The sequence below is a fragment of the Perca fluviatilis genome, chromosome 19, assembly GCF_010015445.1.
Source record: "Perca fluviatilis chromosome 19, GENO_Pfluv_1.0, whole genome shotgun sequence".
Classification (NCBI taxonomy): Eukaryota; Metazoa; Chordata; class Actinopteri; order Perciformes; family Percidae; genus Perca; species Perca fluviatilis.
In genome coordinates, this window is record NC_053130.1 from 12404061 (window position 1) to 12426810 (window position 22750).

At 40.5% G+C, this 22750-nt stretch overlaps 1 protein-coding gene across 1 annotated transcript; it reads left to right on the forward strand.

The window, feature by feature from the left end:
- Window positions 1-1864: 1864 nt before the first annotated feature.
- On the forward strand, window positions 1865-21104 carry wapla (WAPL cohesin release factor a). The gene is made up of 19 exons (XM_039784729.1): window positions 1865-2172; window positions 3349-3765; window positions 3962-4673; window positions 7377-7539; window positions 8586-8681; window positions 9236-9397; window positions 11106-11242; window positions 12468-12579; window positions 13554-13784; window positions 13930-14041; window positions 14197-14294; window positions 14556-14632; window positions 15094-15269; window positions 15494-15609; window positions 15741-15971; window positions 16735-16951; window positions 17787-17875; window positions 17968-18063; window positions 19045-21104. The coding sequence occupies exons 2-19, from the start codon at window positions 3375-3377 to the stop codon at window positions 19108-19110; spliced, it is 3282 nt and encodes a 1093-aa protein (XP_039640663.1). The 5' UTR covers window positions 1865-2172; window positions 3349-3374; the 3' UTR covers window positions 19111-21104.
- The last annotated feature ends 1646 nt before the right edge of the window (window positions 21105-22750 follow it).

Consider the following 22750-nt stretch of genomic DNA (forward strand, 5'->3'; position numbering starts at 1 on the left):
TGTTGCAGTCTTTCTTATTAATTTAATCCATCCGCCTATGTTGCAAATATTCCAGGCAGATGTTTCACACAATTGAAGTTCTATGTTTTTTATTTCACTTGGCAATGGCACCGATTCCTGACTCATTTATTCCGAGACTGCAACACTTTCAGAGAGATTACAGTATATGTAGCACTGGATTTAGCTGTAAAGTTTGCCTGTTGGATTATGTAATTCCAGCCAAACTGCCAAGACCTGAGCTCAAAACCATCAGTCACCCAGGGCATGGCCATATTACTTCACCAACTCTGAGCCTTGAGGTGGAGTGACCAAATACATGCAGATGTTAAAAAATGTTTAACACCGACTGAAAATTGTGTGTTTTTCATACTCTTATCTTGGTCCAAATGTTGCATAATGATGATGAAACCTTTAGTCATTTGGTTAATTTTGATCTAAGAGAGGAATATGTTGATGGATTTGCCACTTTACCGTTAATATCATGGCATGATATACAGTATAGAGAACAGCTGTGACCCCATGATATGATTAAAAATATATAGGGCTATACAGTAGTAGTTCTTTTCTTTTCTTTGGGTGAGATGGAGAATTTCAAATGCCTCCCATGGGAAATTAGTATGCCTCTTTCTCTGAACTGAGACCAGTCATTTCCACAGAGCTGACCCCATATCGCATCTCTTTAAGGACTTTCATGCTTTGAAAGAGATGTCTGTCTAGGCTGAGTAATGGTCATTTCAGTGTTGACACAGTTGGGACCACTTTGCCCTGCAGACCTGAGCTGTTTATAACACACTATTCATTTATTTGACACCATCTGCGCCCCAGACCAGTGCCAGTGTTTGTGATCTATATGCTTTCTGTTTCCAGCATGCTGCAGGTGTTTGAACATTCAGTCCAGTAAGCACAATGATCAAATTTGGCTGTATAGAATTGTTTTTCTATTGATTCTATAAGATATGCTTTATTATATTTTAATTTAGTTATTAGTAGTAGCCTATGCTTAAAATATATTGTTGTTTTTGTGTTTTTGTTGCTATTGTGTTTTTGATAGGGCAATCAATAAACAGAATCACTTAGTGATGCGATTAAAGTGACTTGAGCATGAAATAGCTTGAGTAACCTGAAGTAGTTTTTTTCCCTTTGGCAGACCAATTCAACCATTTGGAGTTTAAAGGTTTGATTCACTTAAATTACTGAAAGAAACAACAACAGTGTATTTTCTCCTTTAACAGTCTATGATTTTCACATAGTATGTCTAGTGGTATCTAGCCATGCTCAGTTCTGCTCAGTTTAAATTGCCTATGGTTTTGAGATATCAGTATCAGCCTACTCCAAATACAATGGAGGTGAAGAGAAATGTGAGCACACAAGATCACATACAAAAAAAAAAATATATATATAAATGAATTATATGCCCTGGTTACATGTGAATAGAATTACATTTTGCTGAACAAAGAGTCCCTATGAAAACTTGTTTTGAGTAAACCGAGCCTTTAAACACTGATTCATTTAATTTACTCTAACATTACTAGACTAAGTAAATATTAAGAAATATGCCTATAAATCAATAATGTAGGTCCCTTATATTTTAAACCGTGCATAGTTTAAAGAATATTAAAATCATTTTAAACTAAAGGATTCTTGATGAATTATCTGGAAGTTGCTTAATTTAGATAATCTGATTCCATCATTGTACCGTTTCTCCTTGGCACGTCTTCAAGTTTAAATCAACTAATGTGGACCTCCAGCGCCCCCTATCATTTATTATGGTTTCACTTTTTAACCAATCAGAGTCACGTTTGCTGACAGCGTCTCAAAGCACAAGAGAACCTGCCTGCCGCTGATTGGCCATTTCCCTTCTTGCGGCGCACTACCGAGGGGTCTTGCCAAGGAAAGAAGAGGGAGGGGATATATTAATGGCCGTCAGTAGCACTACCAAATGCGAAAAGTCCGGATTATCCACTATATTTAGACAATACTAGCTACGGGTGCGTTTTGCCCGCTTTTCTTTGGTAACGAACATTGCTCTTGGGGGTTGGAGATGTGTTTCTAGTGTTGTTTCTACTGCGGTAAACGGACTTTACCCGCTTGATTCGTGCGCGAGTGGGAGATCAGGCCCAACCGGCTGGCTAAAACACAAGCGGACGTTTAGCTAGTCGCCGGAGTTGAAAGGTAACAGTGTGTGCTGCTATTCTTTTGTACTCACAACGATGTTTAAACCTTGATCTCTGTATTCAAATGTGTAAGTGAAATGACTTGATCATATTTAAAACACAACATTTTACATATTTAATGCAGAAGTGTGAAATGTAAACAGGGGACTAACGTTAGCATAGTTTAGCAGTGCCGAAGCTAATGGCTAACTTTATAGCAACTTTACAAGCAGGAGCAGGCCTAGCTAGAGTTAACAGACGTATGTTATATTTACTGCCCTGTCACTGTGACATTAGGTAATGCAATTAATTCAAAGTTTTACTAAAGTTAATCCATCTGATAATCGTATTGCACATGTAATCGATAATGTTATTATGCTGCATTCACGTGCTCCTCGGATGGTCCCTTTTCCCGATTTGGGAAGTCGTTCTTTCGAGTTCGGTGTGTTATTTGTTGTGTTTTATTGCTCAGAGCGATTAAACAATAACGTTAGCGGTTTACATTATATATTTCACTTTGAATCTTTAAAATAGGGATCTTGTCCCAGACTTGTTGCTGCACAAGTACATTCCCTAAAACCACTAAAATATTGCTTTAACGTTACTTGCTATCATGGTTAATGCTTATAAATAACACACACTAGGCCACTCTATGTGGACAGCAACTCACGGTTACAACCTGATACCATATTACAAATATGTGATGTGAACAAACGTAGCTATGTGCAATATGTTAAGTGTCTTACCATTCCCAACATTTATTTTCCATGTTGCTGCGTACTATGACACCAACTCGGAAAGTCGTGTACCAGACAGTTCTCCCTGGTTGTTTTGTAATTGTAGACCCATAGATTTACGGAATATGTTGTCACCTGGTGTATATCCGTATCTTTGAATAAAGATTGATTAAACAAAAAAAAAGTGTATGAGACATTTCGCCGACTTTCTGAGTTGTTCCGATTTGAGGGAGCATTCACGTGAATTCTCCCAGTCTGGAACTATTTTTTTTCCGATAATTTATTCCGACACCACTTGAATGCAGCATTCAATGCAAGCTTTGTATTTGGAGCTAGCGAGCTATCGTTAGTCATTTAACTTTGTGTTCTCCAACCTTGCCGGTGTGATCGTGAATGAATGCTTGTTCTTAAACGTTGTACAGTGCTGCGTGTTTTATTTTCTCTGCTTCTGTTCACAGGGAATATGTAACATAAAGCAACCGACATGACATCCAGATTTGGTAAAACATACAACCGCAAGGGAGGGGAGGCCAATTCGAAATTTGATGAGGTCTTCAACAATAAAAAGCCAACACTGACCACCAAATGGGGGGAGACCACTTACAAGGCTCAGTTGGGGGGCAAGAGGCCTATTTTAAAACCTGAAGTTTCTGAGCTTTCCAAGAGGCCCAGGCTTGAGGACAGTGACAGCGACAGTGATGGAGACCCATTTGGGTTTGACAGCGATGATGAGTCCAAGACTGTAACCTCTCACGTGTCCCAGTCGAAAGTCAATGAAGGGGCTGTTACAAAGTCGACCGCAGTGCAGGGAGGTGGGACAGCCACTGCTGTTACTTCCGCACAGGGCTCTGCAAGCTCAACAGCCACGTTCACAAGTAAGTAATCAATAACATATAAACTAGACTAATATACCCAGCATTGCCCCTGATTGTCTTGACAGTTAATTTACTATCTGTAGCTGACCTGTCATGCCATTATTTATCTCCACCTGTTTGATAGTGTCTGCTATCTATTTTGTGGCAATGTCTGTGTTTTCATATAACCATTCGTAATTGTCTTCTCCATTCACAGCCAAGCAAACATCTGAAGAGAGGGTTGTTAAAAATAACCAGACCTGGTACAAAAGTACATCAGATAGCAACCAGAAACCTGCATGCAAGGCCCCTTTGTCAGACACAGTCTCTTCTAATGATCAGAATCTCTCAGCGCCCAAGAGACCTATCTCCTCTCCAAATATATTCACCTCCCTTAAACTTTTCACTGATGCACCAGGTGGTAGCAGAGACTTCCAAACCTCTTCCTGTTATGATGAACTGCCTTTAGAAGAAATGAAAGGTGCTGAGCTGGAGCCTGCCTCAGAGCCTCCACCAGAACCAGTGGACAACATCCCCCCTTCCCCATTTACCCTAAGAGCCTCAAACTGCAAGAAATACCAGCGACCCACCAGGCAAAGCAAAGCATCCTCTGAACCGGTGGAAAACAACAGCAACAAGCCCACTGAAGCAGCGAGTGCCCAAGATAAACCCAACAGTGTCCTTTCTGCTAGCGCAAGTAGTACGGCTGCCAATGCTAAAACGGCAGCCAAGCCCGTAGGCAGGGGCGGCGGGAGGGTACGGGACTACACGGTTCTGCACCCTTCCTGTCTGTCGGTGTGCAATGTAACCATCCAGGACTCAATTGAGCGAGGCATTGATGAACTGGTCACGCCAGCTGTCCCTGCTGACCTTGGAGATGCAGGCCAGATGAAGAAGAAGTCAGACGCTCCTCCCCCCAAACCTACCAGGTAAGTCATTTCAATTTCTGTGTGTCTTAAAGGTCCTTAGTGGTCGGAATTCAGCCTTGGTGCAGAATTACAGCCACTAGAGCCAGTCCCACAATGATCTTTCCTTAGTATGTGCCATTTCTGTGTATGTAGCTATTGAGGAGGAGAGGGGTGGTGGCAAAGTGGAGGGTGGGGGTGTGACCTTGACCAACTGCCACTTTGCTTGTTTGAAAGCCATGATGTCTCTCTCTCATGGGTGGACCAAATTCTCTGGGTGGGCAAAGCAGAGAAAGGGGAGGTAACCTTGCTCCTTATGACCTCATAAGGAGCAAGATTCCAGATCGGCCCATCTGAGCTTTCATTTTCTCAAAGGCAGAGCAGGATACCCAGGGCTCGGTTTACACCTATCGCCATGTCTAGCCACTGGGGGACCACAGGCAGGCTGGGAGAATGCATATTAATGTTGAAAAACCTCAAAGGGAAATTTTCATGCCATGGGACCTGTAACAATCTGCGTTGTGAAGAACATTACTAAAAAAGTTGTCTTCAAAGTTGGTATCTTTTACCACATCAAGATGTTGGGTCTGGGAACTCACCATTGGCAGGGCTCAATCCGAGGGGCGGGATAAACTGTTGTCTTTCTAATTCCCTCTGCACTCATAGCCAACCAGATCAACGCTAGTTGATAGATTAAACTTTTGCCGTATCCGGTCGGCAAAACTCTGAATAAATCTTCCTTTTTTAAGAATGACTTCAGTGCTTAACTCCAAGTCTTCCAGAGTCGCGGCCAAAGCTGATTCGAAAGGCCGCTGTTCGCCGGCAGCAGCAGCCATCTTCTTTGTTTTCAAGTAGCAGGGAATTCACACGGAACCGTCGCAGCTCTGCCGTCCTTATGTTAAGCCCGCCCACCGACTCTATACACGATGTGATTGGCCTGACCAGAATTTGGTTTTTCCAGCTCGCAAGCCAACGGAGAGTTGCTAGACTGACCCTGGCTGCAAATTACATTTGCTGCCGCTAGGGTGCGTCTAGAGTTCTAGGCTAGGTATCTTTCTTAATTTTGGGGATATCGACAAAAACATCCCAATTTTCTTAGTTTAATGAAATTGATTAGTTATTTAAGTAATGTTGTGATATTTATCAGCTTCCATAAATATAACGATTTTGTAGTATTGAATTTTATAGTACCTTGCATACAAAGTAAAATGAGTTAGCCACTAATAATGAACATCACTTTTGTATTGTACTTCATTGTCACTTATTCACACACACTTTATAACATCCGGTCTTCAACTTCACTGGTTCCACAATTAGGACTGAGTTGTATGAAATATAATTTGTTCAGCCACTGAGGAGCAAAATACACACTATTATAGGTAAAGGCCTTAATATCGATGTCTCAAGAGGTATAATCATTTGCTGCAAGGCCTATATTTTAAAGGTATGTCATGTACTTGGAGATGTTACTCGCTGACAAAAGCTAAGTTGCTGCTTTGTGACAGTTTGACATTTAATGCAAGTCTGAAAGCTGTACACAATGTTTTTGTTAGGTGGATCAGTTTGAAATATTACAGGGAAGGAGTAGACCTATTCCAGATTGGAAGTCCTATGTCTAAAACAAAACTCAGAATTGCAGAGGATAGCACAAAGATACTCTATACATCTAAATTTTAATATCATTGCAAACAATGTCACATTACCCACCATGACTGAATTGACTTAAATTATATTAAGTAGAAAACAATTATTTTCAATTTAACTCTCTATGTCAGCTCTTTGGAGACACTGCCATTAGTGTATGTGGGCTATTGTTATAGTATGCATCATGTTTAAGTGGTTTCTGAACGGTTACGTTGTGGTGTCTTCACTGTGAACAGTTGTCCAACTTTAAGACATTTTCTCTTCATTGAGTTGTACATTTTAGTTTTCTTTTTGTTCAGCTTCAATGGGTGCTTTTTAATTTTTTGTTTTGCTTTGTCCTGCTCCAGTTTCCCTCTCTTTCCCACATCCTCAGTAAAAAGCAGTACAAACAAACATGAAACAAATCCTCTCACTGTATCGTCCCAGGTTTAGACCCCACACAAGACAAAGATCAAAAGAATTAAGACCAAAAAGATTGATTGACTGATTATCTGACTGACAGAAAAAAAAATACAAAACACCAAAAAAAAAACAAAAAAAAAAAAAAAAAAAAAAAAAAAAAAAAAAAAGAGCGAAGAAAAAAAAAAAAAAATGATTCTGAATTTATAGATACGTTGCTCTGGTTTATTGGCATTTCTTTAAACCAGTCACAATTGTCTTGGGCAGCACTAAGCGCCGGACGGAGCCACGGTGCTGCTGCAAAATAGCCTCGGGAGAGGAACTTGTTTAGGTGGAACATGTGTACGTTCAGAGGTTGTTTTAATCGTGCACCAGAAAACTCAGATTAGACAGACAGTCTAGCTAGCTGTCTGGATGTAATAAAATTACAACACAAATACAGCCCAAGGTAACGGACATCCGGCCAAAATGAGGGACATTCGGCAGAATTTCCGGCGGCACCTGAGCAATCCCGGAAGTGGAACGTCGTGAATATAGACTAATTTTGATTAACCTCTGTGCAGTTTTGGTGATATTGTGCTTAAGATATTTGTAGCCTGACGAGGAGCTTCTAAAAAATGCACTTTTCCCCCAAAACTTAAATAATTGATAAAGCATCAGTCCATTCATACTTTGATGGTCATTTCTCGCCATCAACAATCTGGTTTATCCAACAGATGCTTTTGACTTCTCTGATGACTCCAGTCCTGGTTTCGCTGAGGGGCAGAAAGGACGCTCAGGGAAGCCAGGTGACAAATCCAAGGACATTGGCAGTGGACTCAAAAAGATCTTCAGTGGACCCAAAAAGGTATATGAGCATGTTAGAAATATCTGTCTCTCTGCCTGCTTTTAATCAAAAGTAACTTTGATTCTAACCTGCCTACATGACTTTCCTCCTGGCCAGGGTTGATCTTGGGTCTGACACTGCTTGGCTTTGGACAGGCATTTCTTTTAATGCTATAGATGTTTGAATTACATTTACATAACCGAATACCCAGCTTGTCTAAAATAGACTGAGATAATATGAGAGAGGAGCGCATTAGAGAAAAATTGAGCAAGGGGGTGGGAAATAAGCTAAACTGAAACCTAAATTTATTTGGTTGTCGTTTTATCTAATTTTTATCTAATTTTATGAGTTCAGCTGTAATGTGTGCTAGAACTAGAGTTGCAGACTCGAGGCTCTGAATGGAGATGCCCAGCGATTAACTTGTGACAGCAGTCTCGCATGAATGAGTTAATTGTGTGTTCAGTAGCACACAACGTACGTGGTCTTCCAGTGCGAAGGGGGTTTGAATATTACCTCTTTGATCAGGCTCATCTGCTATATATGAATAAACCAGCTTTGATTTGTGATATTTTCTGTAATGCCCATATTTGCTCCGCTTATCTAGATCATGTTTTGCAGTAGCTTTGGGTTATTTGTGGTCTTTCTTCCTAATTCTTTGTGTTTACTGCTTCTACATCATCGACAAAAATCTATTCTCAGCGTTGTCATTTTTTAGGGAATGTTTTGGGACTGTTGTGCTCCATTCAGAGGCTGCTGTTGTCTCAGTCCATTGTCCTGATTGCAGCATGCAGTGTTTGTGTTGAGTTGTGCTAATTCACGACGACGTCTTAAGCTTTGTGCTGGAATGGTTAATGGAGATTAACATGAAAGTGTTTCCACATCATCTTTGTTCATGTATGGGTGGCAATGCTTATTGTGCTTAGAGCTTTGGGTGTCTGAACATTTCCATCCCTAAATGAGTGAATGCATGACATGTAGATGGTCCACTAACATAATGGTAACATAAAGGTGTTATGCTTTGTCTGTTTAGATAACTAACCAATTCTTAAATTCTTACTGGTTTCCAGTCCCCTGCTAAAGCTGTGTACAACGCTCGCCACTGGAATCAACCGGAGCCTGAAGAGATCCCTCTGCCTCCACTTTCTCGATCGCAAACTGCTCCGGTAAGAAATCGCTCTCTTGACTGGTTATTGCTATTGAGTTTAGCTATTACTTTACAGTGTGCGAAAAGGGTAAATTTGTGATGTTTAAAGTTCTCATTTGAAATGACTAAATGAATTAATTTTGACACAAATTAGAAAAAAATAATATTACAGAGTATTATTTTAAACAAATAACTAATACCATTTATTTACAGAATTTCCCATTCCTCACTGTCCACAACCCAGGATATCGTTATTTATTGCCCTAATCAGTCTCTTTCTGTTCACATAGTTATTTTCCCAGACAAGTGAACCTGAGTTTATTTGTATATTCTGTGTTGAATTTCCCCCGTGGAAATACACGTTTGTTCAGAGACAATCTAAGCTGGCAACTGTGATTTATTTGAAGTAGTTTTTAACTAAGCACTACCTCATCTGACATCTGTTAACAACACTTATTAAAGACTTGTGTGCTTAACAGACTATTCGGCTATGGTAAATCTTGCGGACATGTCGTTAAACAGATTTTGTTACTTTGGTATGAGCCCCATTTCTCCGCCTCTTTTCTTCCTCAGGCTGTTTTATCGTGCAGCAGCAAGGACAGCAACTCCCATAAAGATGATGGCTTGTTCAAAGCCCCTCCACCGCCGCCCAAAGTCATTAAGTCAGAGACTCTCCCCACGCGACTCAACCAGGATATTGTCACTGCGCTCAAATGCAGGAAGGAGCACAAGGAGGTGAGTCCGGAGCACACTGAGATTTTTTTTTTTTTTTTGACATCTGCTGGGGGGGGCACTGCCTTTTGCAGCATAATGCTTATTTGTGTTCAGTTTTTACTACATTTGTAGCATGTAACTAAGAATTTAATCTCTCGTTATGGAAAAGCTCAAGCAGCACAACTCATTTCACATACTTAAAGAATATTCGGGAGACCTTGATGAATTACACAGAAGCATTTAATAGACACTCAATTGAGGAGAAATTAGATCACACAGTAGAATTTGGGTGCCATCCCATCTTCTGACGTTCCTGTCTTCCTGTAGGTGCATTTAAACTCATGCTGGATGCGTTAAGTTTAGCTAAACCTTTTAAGGTAAAAAAAGATGTTGCGGGCGCCGTAAAGATAGATGCTTAACCCAAATTCATAGTTGAGCCTATCTCTCTCTCTCTCTGGGAAGTATGCTACAGTGTGTCAGGCCCCTTTACCCTGTTTTCACCGAAATCTAAAAGGAGACAGTCCTGAAACAAAACATTCCGTTATCATGCAGCTGCCTACATTCCCTGAATCTGCATGGACACAAACCTATTTATACATTATACATGGCTTGGTTATTAGAGACTGACCTTATACTCTCGTGCCCTGACCTGTGACCGATGAATGACCTGATGTTTTCTAAGCTTATTTTTGTCCCGTCAACAACATGGTGTTTCTGGAAATTCCACCAAATCTCTCTTACATACTCAGCCAAGCTGCTTTTACCCATTTGATGCAGGTTATACAGTACAAGAATAGCATTCATTTGATGCATGTCAAGCTCACTGTATGAACCCCTTTGTAGATTGGAGCTAGCAACGAGGACTGTAGCTATTTAATTTAAACTGCCCTACAGTGCACACACACAGCATGACTGTTAATACTGGTAAACATATGGGGCCCTATTTTAACGATCTAAACGCACGGTGTGAAGCGCATGGCGCTGCTGCGTTTTGGGGCGTTCAAAAGTGTTATACTTTGTGGCTTAATTAATCATAGTTGTGTTTTGGGCGTAACATGCAATAATCCAATCGGTGTCATCTCCCATTCTCTTTAAATGCTAGGCGCGTTTGTACCTTGGAGCATTGCTATTATGATGGCGGATTTGCTGAGCAGGAAGGAGAGAAGAAACTGATCTGCGAGAAGTGAAAGCGTGCGAGCCGATCATAGCATAATACTATTTCACATTGTAATATTTTCATTTTTAATCTTTTGCACGTTTGTGTGCTGCTGCGCGTCCCTGTGTGTATTCGCCTAGGCTCGCGCTGTTCACGAGTCTAGGCACATTTTAATAATGCGCTGTTAAAATAACAATGAAATGCTAAGCTATTGACTTTAGACCAGATTTTTTTGGTCAGTGGCGCGATCACTTCTCGCTGCCTCAAGATAGCAATACGTCAAGAATTCAGTCTTAAAATAGCAAAGACACTTGCGTCGGGTTTTGCGCTGCTCTGCGCCGGGTGAAAGATAGGGCACATAGAGTCAACTGCTGAACAGGCCCTGACTCCACAGGCTGAGCTATTATTGATGATGGGTATTAGCACAGTCAGCTATTGCTGGTAATGGAACCAATAGTGGGGACTTTAACGATGAGAGCAATTCTCTCACTGTGTTTGTGCAAGTTTATTGTGACTCTGGACAGATGCTCTCCTCCCCAATACCTGTCATTAACCCCATTTCCCTTCCACCAGCTGTACACGGTGGTGCAGCATGTGAAGCACTTCAATGACGTGGTGGAGTTTGGAGAGAATCAAGAGTTCACAGATGATTTTGAGTACCTGGAGACAGGGCTGAAGAGCAGTCAGCCACTCAACACAAGATGCCTTAGGTAAGTGGAATAAACACTTAGTGCTGCCTTTTCTTTGCAGTTCTACAGAGGAGCACTTAGATGCTCCGACATATTTATTTTCTAGTGGCATCCTGATGGTGCTGATTTGAATGGTACAAGCTTCTGTCACCTAACGTTTGTTCATGTCACCTAGTATTAGCCTAGCCTATTCATAAAGCAATTACAGGAACAGCTGCTTTAGTTGATCAAAGCTTTTGAAATTTGATTCTTAAATAAAACAAAACTGATAAATATTCAAACCAAGAGCAGCCGGAGGTAGCGATACAAATTAAATATGTTTAAAGAGACCACAGAGAATGTAAAGTTGTTTTATTGTTTTTTTCACTCAAATGTCTTGTTCATGTGCAATATACCGTGTTTTTGCACTTCTTAATGAGGAATCATCCATTACATTCATCCACCCTTTTTCTATTTTAACGTTTTATTTTTTATAAATTAACACAAAAATAATTAGCCCTATAGAGGTAGTATGTGTACCTATATTTAGCTTTGCTCTCTGCCCTCTTCTGTTTATGCGTCTCACTTTTATTTCCACCATGTTGGGGTAATATGCTGAGATTGAGATTAAGCTTGTTTTTCTGTAGTCTTGATAGATCACATGGCTACATTTGGCATACCTGCAAACTTGTCGCTTTTCGGCAAAAATCTGCATTTTGAATGGGAAAATCTCATCCACGTGAATCATGTAGATCCGAAGACCCGAGACCGGTGCTAATTAAGCCAGTGCTTTAACGACAGTTATCTACCGGACCGAACAGCAACTCGGATATCGGTGCCTTATTTAGATTCCACTTAAATGCCTGCGCTTCTCTCTGATGCTCCGAAAATGGACGTTAGAGGAAACTGAAACATCGCCGCATGGGACACTAGTTACAGTAACCCTACACTCGACAGCAGGTAACATTAGCCTACTGCTAGCTAGCAGCTTGAGTAAACACGGTTAAAATGCTGACAGCTAAACGGTGAAGTGTGTCTGTATTTCACTGGAGAGGATTCCAACAACAGTCTATAGCTTCCATTGTCTGAAAAACACAGATGTTGCGTTCACTTGAAATTCGCCTCGCCATCCTTGTGCTGCATTCAAAGTTGTTGTAAAATGATGTCACCTTTTTCAGCCCTTCTGAGTTTGCAGGCATGATTTGTTGTGAAAACGAAATCCACTCAGGAAAGACCAACTTGATTTTCTATTCCTGTCTCACTGCAGTATAATCAGCCTGGCCACACGGTGTGCCATGCCTGGTTTCAGGATGCACCTGCGGGCCAGAGGGAAAGTGGCACAGGTCTTCAAAATGCTCAGTGATGCTCCACAACACCCGGTCAGTAAAACTCTTTTCTGTCACCTGCTTTTTCAATTTCACATTGTAATCTCTCTCAAAACATTTTTTTTTTTCTTTAACTAGTGACAAATGGTAATATGTTTTGCCACTTTTAAATAATTGCTGCTTTAGTTGTTTACTTAGTACTTTGTAAATATATTCTCTTAAGTTTCAGTTCCAAAGTTTGTAATCATTGTGTTTTTATGAGAGTTTGAACCATGAACCTTAGCCGGTGCTGGTGTCAGGGTTAGACGAGAAATAGACGACTCATCTGATTCAACAAGTACAAATCATTTTATATCCGAAACTAATGCCCAAGTTTGTCAATGCAGATTGTAATGTAGTTGTTTTTCTTTTTGTTGTATCTTTAAAAATGCACAAGTCATTGTTTCATATATACACTGTATTAATGTATTCTTCAATGTATAGCATAGCCAGATGTTTTTTTCTGACAAGACATGCATTGTTAGTTTGTACGGTCAACATTGTTGTTGATGTTGCTAAATTGTCTCAAGCCTTAAGTAACAAGCAATGGCAGTGTGATCTGCATGTTACAGAGCAGCTTCACACTATACAAATGTTACATTTAAACTGAAGAGTGAATTTAGTTTTAGTATCTTGACCAACACCTCTGCAATATTTGCTAATGAAGAGGGTGTTCAGTGTTGAATGTCTACATGCTGCAGTGATTTAAAATTCATAACTTATTAAATTCAAATAAAATCATTGAGGTCTTCTGTACAGTTTTAGTTGAAGTGTAACCTTTTTTTAGTGTGCAGTATTTCTGCATACTTAAGACTTTTCTCTGTTTCACCGACGCAAACAAGTGTTTGAAGCTAAGTTTCCTAATTTAGAGAATGCTGTACTGATAGTTGACAGGTATTCAGATTTTTCCAGCTGGTCCAGGGTGTTCAAATATACGTATGTTTGCTCTACACCACTTTTGTAATAGCCTTTCTCTACCATTCTATCAGAACCTTGGTCTGTGCACGGCTTCTCTGATGTACATTCTGAGTCGGGATCGTCTTAACATGGATCTGGACAGGGCCTGTCTGGAGCTTATGATCAAGCTGCTAGAACTGGACCAGGACTACTCGGCTCACCAGGATCAGCTCACCGCAAAGGAGGTGGAAAAAGTCAAGGAGAAGATCAGGAAGCTGTGCGAGACCGTGCACAACAAGCACCTTGACTTGGAAAACATCACGGTGGGTTGTGTGTTGCTCATTACACTGCCCCTGTGGTCCTCATTACACTGTCAGATGTTTAGGTTTCCCAGTAGGAAAAATGTGTCATGCCAAATAAAAGTGTACGCAGGATATTTCAGATTTGACATGTTTTTTTTCTGTGTAGACGGGCCACCTTGCCATGGAGACATTGCTTTCTCTAACCTCCAAGAGAGCCGGGGATTGGTTCAAAGAAGAACTGCGACTACTGGGCGGTTTGGACCATATTGTAGACAAAGGTAGGTGTGTAGGACGCATTGTACGTAGGTGAGCAGTTTGCAAGTCTCTATACTTGTGTATACGATTTGCTTTCCAAGTTCAAGTTTCACAGCTGTTGACTTTCATGTGTCTGTCAGTATGTGTAATGTGCCTTTTGTGTTTTGTGGTACCACAGTTAAAGAGTGTGTGCAGAACCTGAGCCAAGAGGATGACAAGGAGAACCTTGTAGCGTCTTTATGGGGGGCTGAGAGGTGTCTGAGAGTACTTGAAAGTGTAAGTACTGCTCTGTAAAGTTGCGTTTCCTTTTTTACCAAAGTCATACAAGAGTGACACTCAAGGACAAGAGTAATTGAGAACTGTAAAGTCGATGGCAACTGTTATCAACTCTTTCACATGAAATGATTGATGAATGATCAAAGGTCCGAACCAAACAAAGTTGTTTCCCCTCATTTTCTGTTTCTTGTCTCTTTTTCGAGCCGTTCAATGTAGTTTTCCCCTCCTATTGATTTTATTTCTTTCATCTTTTGCCAACAGGTGACAGTGCAGAACCCAGAAAACCAGGGTTACTTGATTGCCTACAAAGACTCACAACTCATTGTCTCCTCTGCCAGGTGAGCACCCGATACACATGCTGAGACACTGACTAAAATACCATCAGTTTACCTTTGTACTTTTGTCTCTGTTTCACATTGTCCTCGGAGGTGTTATGGCTCTTTTTACTTGCGTGTCTGTTAATGAAAACATGTTCACCTTATTGAAGTAAAGGAATAAGTATTAAAGCTCAAACCTTACAGTAATAGGCAATTGCATAACTATCTCCCTGATTACTGTAATTGTTAGCATGTGAGCCAATAAAGATTTATCAGCAAATTTGGATCTGACAAAAAATTGGTCGCTATTTCTGTGTTGGTGGACCCACAATTCCATTTAGGGTTGTCATATAAAGGGAATCTGAGTTTCAAAAATCATCTGTTTATGTTCATCTCTTCCTTCTTTGTCCTTCACCCTTATGCTTGTTTTCTTCAAAATGGGCCTAATTTCTGCCAATTAACTTGGTTCTTCCTTTCACCAGAGCTTTGCGGTACTGTGAGGATATGATTCAGCGATACAGCAGGGCGTTAAACAACAGCTCTCTGTCATTGTCGGGTGCAGCGCTGCCCCACTGCAGCTTCAGTAACGTGGGCAAGGCTGTGGAGGACTGCATGAGGGCCATCATAGGAGTGCTGCTCAACCTTACTCACGACAATGGTATTCTCCTTTACTACTTTTATATTTTTTTGCTTTTGTTTTGCCTTTGTTCTGTGTTTGATGCTTTTATCTGGCATTTGTGGATCTTAAGCACTGGACAATGACTCAGTATTATGGCTTATTATTTGTCTGATGCATAACAATGAAGCACAGTTTATTGCATTAGACAGCAGTTTCATTATATTATATGTGATAAGTTTGTAATTTATTATTTTTATCTGCAGAGTGGGGAAGCACTAAGACAGGTGAGCAGGAACAGCTGACCGTAACTGCTCTGAATTGCGTTCTTCGAGTTCCACGCTACATCCCCCATGAGCAGCGCTTTGACGTGCGAGTACTGGTAAGGCGCTCTTGAACCAAACACCACCACATAATTGTTAAAAACATATTCTACCAACCCGTGTTTGCTCTGTGTACGTCTGTGCCCGTATGGCCGCGTGTCTTATAAGTGTATTTTGCTGTGTATACCAGGGTCTGGGTCTACTAATTAACCTTGTGGAGTATAGCTCCAGAAACCGCCACTGTCTGGTGGACATGGAGTACACTGTCGACGACACCTGTCTGGAAGACAGCCTGATGCAGCCTGCTGACCAAACCCAATCTGACACAGCGGCAGCGTCGGCACCGCCAAGCACAGCTGAGACTCAGGGAGACGGAGCTGTCAGACCCAAGGCCTCTGGTGCTTTGGCTGCCCTGGTGCAGGTAGGAGTTGTGCCAGGACTCATTAATAAATATTTTAACAGCCAGTTTCTTTTGTCTGGGCTACAGGGTTTTTCTTCATCATTTCTTTTGAAGTAAGGATGTGCGCAGAAACAGTCAGTGATGAGCAGTCATGAGGAATAATCACTGTCTTTACTGTTCAAAGACAACTTTGTATTGTATGAACAGGTGAGACAGTGTTTCACATGTTTTCTCAGGGAGACAGTTGAGAGTTGAAACATTACTCTGATACTGTAATAAATATGGATGATACTATATTGCTGTGTCATCGTTTCAAAATTCCCCTCTGTGCTACATGCCCTACTACACAACCATAAGCTGTACTGTTGACTGCATTTTAAGTAAAGTCTGAAGTTGCATACATTTTACAGCCTAAACACTGTAGTAAGCAAATCGATGCACACTAATTTGTGGATTTGAAATCCAAGATAAAAATGTGATTTTAATATTTTTGCTTCATTGATATTGCCTTAACCAGCTCCCTTCCCAACTGACGAGTTAGGTTTTCTAAAAAGGGACCTTTGAGAGCAAAGTAGTGATTTACTTTAAAATTACCTTTCACTGTCAAGTACGTTTTTGGCATTCCCAGTTGCTTTCTGACATAGCCTTGAAAAAAATGCACGCTTAACTGCTATCCCTTTATTCTGTTTTTAAATTATGAAAAATCTGCTGTGTTACTTGGCTCCAATTTAAAAAGTTTGTGTTTGGAGTTCACACTGTTTGTTTATTTCTCTCTACATCGCAGCTCTTCCTGGAGAGGGAGCGCGCCGCCATCCTGGCTGAGGCTAAGACTGACGACCTCATCAGTGAGGCGCCCAAGCCGGCACTGGACCAAAGCGGAGAGTGGCAGGAGACATCGGGAGAGATCCAGTGGGTGGCAGCCGAAACCAACGACAGCCAAACTGAAAAGAAAGAGGAGGAGAAGAAAGAGGAGGAGGATGAAGAGTTGGATCTAAATAAAGGTAGACATTTTGTGTTTGAAGTTGTGCGCTTGTAAGAGGAGCTGTTTTTAGCTGCAGCTAAAATCATAATCTAGATAAATGTGGTTAATGTTGCAGTAATGATTACTACGTGGCCTTAACCTTTTTTGCTTCTCAACTAATTAAGGAGCAAGAATTTGGAGACAGCAGGGTGGGGTTTCTTTCTCTTCCACCAAACTGCATTATACAGTATATATCCACTAGAGCTGAAGCGATTAGTTGACTAATCAATTAGTGATGGGTGGAAATTCAATTATCAAAAGTTCCAGTTTCTCAACAGGCCTTTTTTCCCCCAACCATTTTCTGATGTTGTAAAGAGCAAATGATGAATCGAGAAGGGAATCGGCAGATTATTCTATTTTGAAAATAATCATTAGTTGCAGCCCTAATGCCCACGGTATTTCTCTGCAATTGAGCTGTTTTATGTTGTATAGGAAACTGCAGGCACAGGGACATCACTCCATTGCAACCAGTGAATTCGCACCATTAGTGGGTTCACAGTATACACCTCATATACTGCATAGCTATATTGTTCATATGGTTGAATCACAAGTTGTGAAATGCAATCCAGTGTTTTACCTTTTTGCTGTTCCATTGAATGTGGCCACCAATAAGCACAGTAAAACAATTAGGACTTAATGGCACTATTAGTGACTTCCCCTAAATGTTTTAGCCGCATTACAGCCACAAAGTCCTTCTCACAGGGATGTTTCCAGCCAACCTTCTACTCTCAACATGAGAGTTGAAACCCTCTTCCCCAAAAGAATATGTATCTGTAATTGTGCGTCTTTTTCTTTCTCCCTTGTGTTTGCTGTAGCTCTGCAGCATGCAGGCAAGCATATGGAGGACAGTATTGTTGCCTCGTACACCGCTCTGCTGCTGGGCTGCCTCTGTCAGGGAAGCCAGGTGAGACACACACACACATACACACACACACACACACACACATTAAGTTTGTTTTTTTTGTCTTTGCTCACCTACCTTTCTGTCCCTCTCAGACAAATGCAACTACTGTAAGAGAGCATCTCCCTAAAGGGGATTTCTCCATCATGACAGAAATGCTGAAGAAGTTCTTGAGTTTCATGAACCTCACTGTGAGTATGACTGCCAAGACGGACCTTCTGACCTCTGCATTGCATGATGATGCTGTCACCATAATAATAAAAGAAACAAGTCCTATACATTAGAATGAAATCATAGTGTAGTGCTATAGTGACAAGTTGAATTGATTTCCAAACCAAAAGATAAGCCATCGTTTTCACGCTGACATCAGAGGTACTTCTTGTAAACACTCAAAAATGTTGATGCAATCCTAGCTCCAGGCATATTATATTGAAATTACCAAAGTCTCTTTAATTGGACTCACTGTGGCCTGGATCAGATAAACATTTTTGAGGGCCATTAATTCCACATTTCCTTTTTAGTTTAGAATATAATTGCAGGGTTTGATCTTGTTTTTCTCTGCACCTTCATTCAGCTCCTTTCTGAGTAAACACTAGACTTTAGATGAAAATGGAAGCTTTTATTTCTGTTTATTTCATTGACGCAGAGATTGAGGAATGCATAATGTCTGAAATGCCTGTAAAACCAATATATGAAAAGGCTATCTAACTTTTGGCTCATTTCAAATATCTCAATATCTGCTTATCCAGTCTAAAAGCACTTTCCCAGCATCTAGTGGCACTTAGCTTTCATAGAGCTTTTGTGGCTGTAATGTTCCATTATAATACGAAATGTGACCAATAAATTGTTATCAATTAAAAATGATTAGTGTGTATCCAAGCAGCATAATTCATATACAAAGGATCATTTAAAAATAACTTGAGCATTAATAGTAAGCTGAACAGTTAAACAGTCACAGATGTGCATTTTCCAGCAGCTTTGAAAGTGACACATCCTGTCAGAGCTGAAGACTGCAAACATCTGTTTCATAAATATCGCCTTTTCAAGTGAACAGAAGCTCAAACATCCTCCAAAGACCCTCACTGTTCCTCAAGACCTCACAAGTACAGTAGTACACGTTAGCAAACTCACACTCTTCTTTTTGTTTTTTCTTATTCTGTCTCTGCACACAGTGTGCGATGGGCACCACAGGACAGAAGTCCATCTCACGGGTCATTGACTACCTGGAGCACTGTTAACAGACAGCCAGACGGGGAACTCTCAGTCTGCACGTTTAAAAGGATCCCAGAATATACTGGTGCCCCCTACCCAACAGGAGCCACACAAGGTCATTGGAGACTCGGCAGCATTGCTTTGACTTCATCAGATCACCTAATGCTGTGATCACTCTGAATTGTTACAGATAACCCCCCTCCCCTCTGGAGCACAGCCTGAACCAAAGCCCTGCTAGCTGACAGACATGCAGATTTCTTCCGTTCCACTCAACTAACTCCACATTCAAAGTCAGAAGATTCATCCTCGGGTTACTGGGAATCAGCCAGGGGCTAGGCTAAAGTTTAAAAACACTCTGTGGAATGTCAGACTTGAAGACGGACTCAAAGAAGACCTCTTCTTAAAACGTCTCAAAAGGTTTGACAGTCACAGGCCACTGAGGTGGAGTCTCCTGTCCCACTGCCTGCTCTCGATTCCTGGTAGCTTAGCTGGAGTGTGAACTTCTGAATCAAATTTTATGGATCATTGCATTTTAATCTTTACTCATCCACATCAAATCAATGGGTGAAATCCTTGATTAGCATGAAAAAGCATCAGTTTCATGGATGTTAGAATGATGTCTCTACGTGTAAACTCGTGTGGAATGATTTTGTATGCATACTTTCATTTACCTAAATTGTTTTAGTTGGTTTGAATGTTTAAGGGAAGGAGAGTTTTTATTTTATTTTAATCTTTGATTTTTATGGTCTCATTCTGCAATCTGTGAACTGTGCGAGTTCATAGGCGTTTTCTTATGTTTTTAGATTTTTCTTTTTTCCTTGAGGGCATTTTTTTCCCCACACTAATTGAATGAAATACTTTGAAAGGAAATCAGGACTGTGTGACATACCGACTTTGATAGCCTGTCCTTGGTTTGACTTATAATGGCACTTGGAAATGACACGCTATTGTGAATTCTTGATTTCCTTCTCACCCATTATCATTTTGGTCATATTTTATACTTTATACTTTTTAGCTTATTTAAAGTCCAATTAATTCAAGAGTATGTAATTACAGTATGCATTGAAACTCACAGGTATAACAGATGTGATGAATTACTCATAAAATTGATGGTTGTGCTTCCTTTTTGAATTTGTAATGAAGTTAATTTTTTTTTTTAAATCTATTTAATTTAATGCTTTCTCCTTCTTTGTAAATGCCTAGTGAGATGCCATTTGTGTCTCAAGTTCCACACCAAGATTCATTAAAATGTATCCCATGTGACACAGCTCAGTGGTTGGACATGATTACATGTATGTTACAGAATTTGCTTAATTATGGTTTTGGCTTGAACGTGCAAAATTTCAACAAATCTTGCATTTAATAAAATAGGAAGTGCTTTTTATTCTCATGTTAATTGGCATGGGGGGTTTCCTGATGGTTTCTGTATGTCCAGCCACTTGTAGCTTCATGTTTTTACTCTCATTGTGTCATGATGTCTGCGTTAGACAACCTTCATTAAGCTCCCATTAATTTATTCTTTTATGGTGTCATTTTACCTGTAATGATGATGCACATGATCCTTCAAAACTCTTGTCTTGTACTGCTCACATGTACTTATCACTGATTTGAATGACAGCCATACCTGTATAAGCAGATTAGTTTTATCTGGTTTGTAGGGCTGCAGTTAACATGGTTGAAACTATGTTTACTGTTAATTACTTTGCAAAACTCTGGTTTGAATGGAATTTTAGAATGTAAATACTCCTGTATATAGTGGTTAATGGACATTTAAAAATGAGTAGACTACTTTTTTCCCTGAAGCTGATATTTTTATTTTATACAATATTTCTGAGTTGTCATTTGAAAAAACAAAAATTGCAGGAAGAGGAAAAAAAATATTTGTACCCGTTTCAAGGACATTGTCTTTGGTTACATGTAAAAAGTTGTATCTCAAAAAGAAAAAAAAAACAGTTGCTACTTTCAGTACACCCCCCTATGTGTTTTCTTCCTTGAACTGTTTGAACAACCGGAATCCTTTCTTTACATGCATGCGTGCAAGCAATCACTGTTTCTTTCTCATCCCTGACAAAGTGGCTGGGATGGAGCGCGAGTCCACAGCCAGGGATGCTGTACTTAACACATTCAGCAGTGAGTTTGTGGACACAGCCCCTCAACTTAACTGACTGCAGCATAATGGAAACAAAAGATTCTTGTTGCAGTTGCTAGCTGAGAGACAAACTTACAAATAGCTCGGGGAGCCTGGGTCATGTAGTGAAATGCTATCTGGCAACCCTGATTCCATGCAGGCGACAGCTGTGTTAACTGCAATACAACAAGCGGGGGACAAATGCAGGCTTTAAATCTGAAAAGCCAGGAATTGTTGGGTAACACATTTGTTAAACGGTGCACAAATAACATGTAATTATGCCTGGTCGCACCACATGCATGTATATGATTAGACTGAGGTGTTTGTGCAGTTATTAAGATCACAGGAACCTCTGCCTTTGATCTGCCTCTACACTTGATACGTGATGGTTCTTCAGTTGTAGGAAGACAAAGGCAGAGCAGTAGCAAGGAGGTGGATGAGGGTAAACACTCTGAGGAAAAACAGCGCTTCCTATAGGTTTACAAGATTGATAAGATATCCTCCACTGAGAGAGAATACGAGGGAGGGCAGTGCGGAGAATGAGGAGAAAAAAGGATGCAGAACACCAGATTAACGTTTCCCACCTGCCAATCAAAAGAGCTTGGTTAAGCTGCACAGCCTTAAGGGGAGAACTACAACTAAATGATGCGGCTTCCCCAGCATTCATCCTTTCATCTCCCTCCATCTCTCGACATATTTTTCTCTAGCTCGCCTCGTTTGTTTTTTTCAGCCTTGCCTCTCCCCTGAGCACATGCTGTTTTACTTTTTCATAACCCGTTTTCTTGTTTCTATGGTGTTTATTGCAAGATTTACTGCAGCAAAAATTATCTTTCGTACTCTTTGCAACTCCTTTTTGATGTTATATCTCATCCTTCCTTTGTTGTTGTGTGAAGTTTAAATGGGTGATGAGTCTACAGGTGTAAATATGTCTTCATCTTTGCTTTTTTCCTCTGAAAGCAGAATGATACAAGTCCTCAATGCATCACTAGGTGGTGTGAGTACTCAACCTCTGACCGCAGTGCCTGAACAGCTGAAGTGGAGTGCACAAACCCACATATGTTTTTGTGTACTAGCACGCACACACAAGTATCTTATCATCATTGGTGTTGCTTACTGATTTCCCCTCAAGCTGTAAGAACTCTGCTGTCTTTGTAGAGATAAACGGCCTCGCTGATGCAGTCCCACTTGTGCACACCCTGCAGAGTGGTGAAACATTTACGAAGAGCCTCAAGAGCTACTTTGCTGACCATCGATACCCTTATTCAGTAAATTTAAACCAAGCTGTCAAACAGCAGAACGTTTTTCCGACTGTGCACCAACACATGAAACGCAGACTGGAATGTGCAGAAGCATTAGTCTCTCAAATTTGCAGAAGTCTGAGTGCTTTTGATGACAGTTACGTGGCTGAAGATAAAAAAAAAAAAATCCTTCAATCTGCCTTTTTGCTTTTAGAAAAGTTCTATTCATATCTAATGTGTCTAATATGTGATTCTTCAAGGATAGCTCTTTTAAAAGATCAACTGGAACAGAGAAAAGCT

Excerpts from the sequence above, each read along its gene's own strand:
- wapla (XM_039784729.1), top strand. The coding sequence starts at position 3,375 with ATGACATCCAGATTTGGTAAAACATACAACCGCAAGGGAGGGGAGGCC. Across the intron at positions 8,682-9,235 it reads CTCGATCGCAAACTGCTCCG|GCTGTTTTATCGTGCAGCAG; the intron begins GTAAGAAATCGC and ends TTTCTTCCTCAG. Across the intron at positions 16,952-17,786 it reads AGAGTTGGATCTAAATAAAG|CTCTGCAGCATGCAGGCAAG; the intron begins GTAGACATTTTG and ends TGTTTGCTGTAG.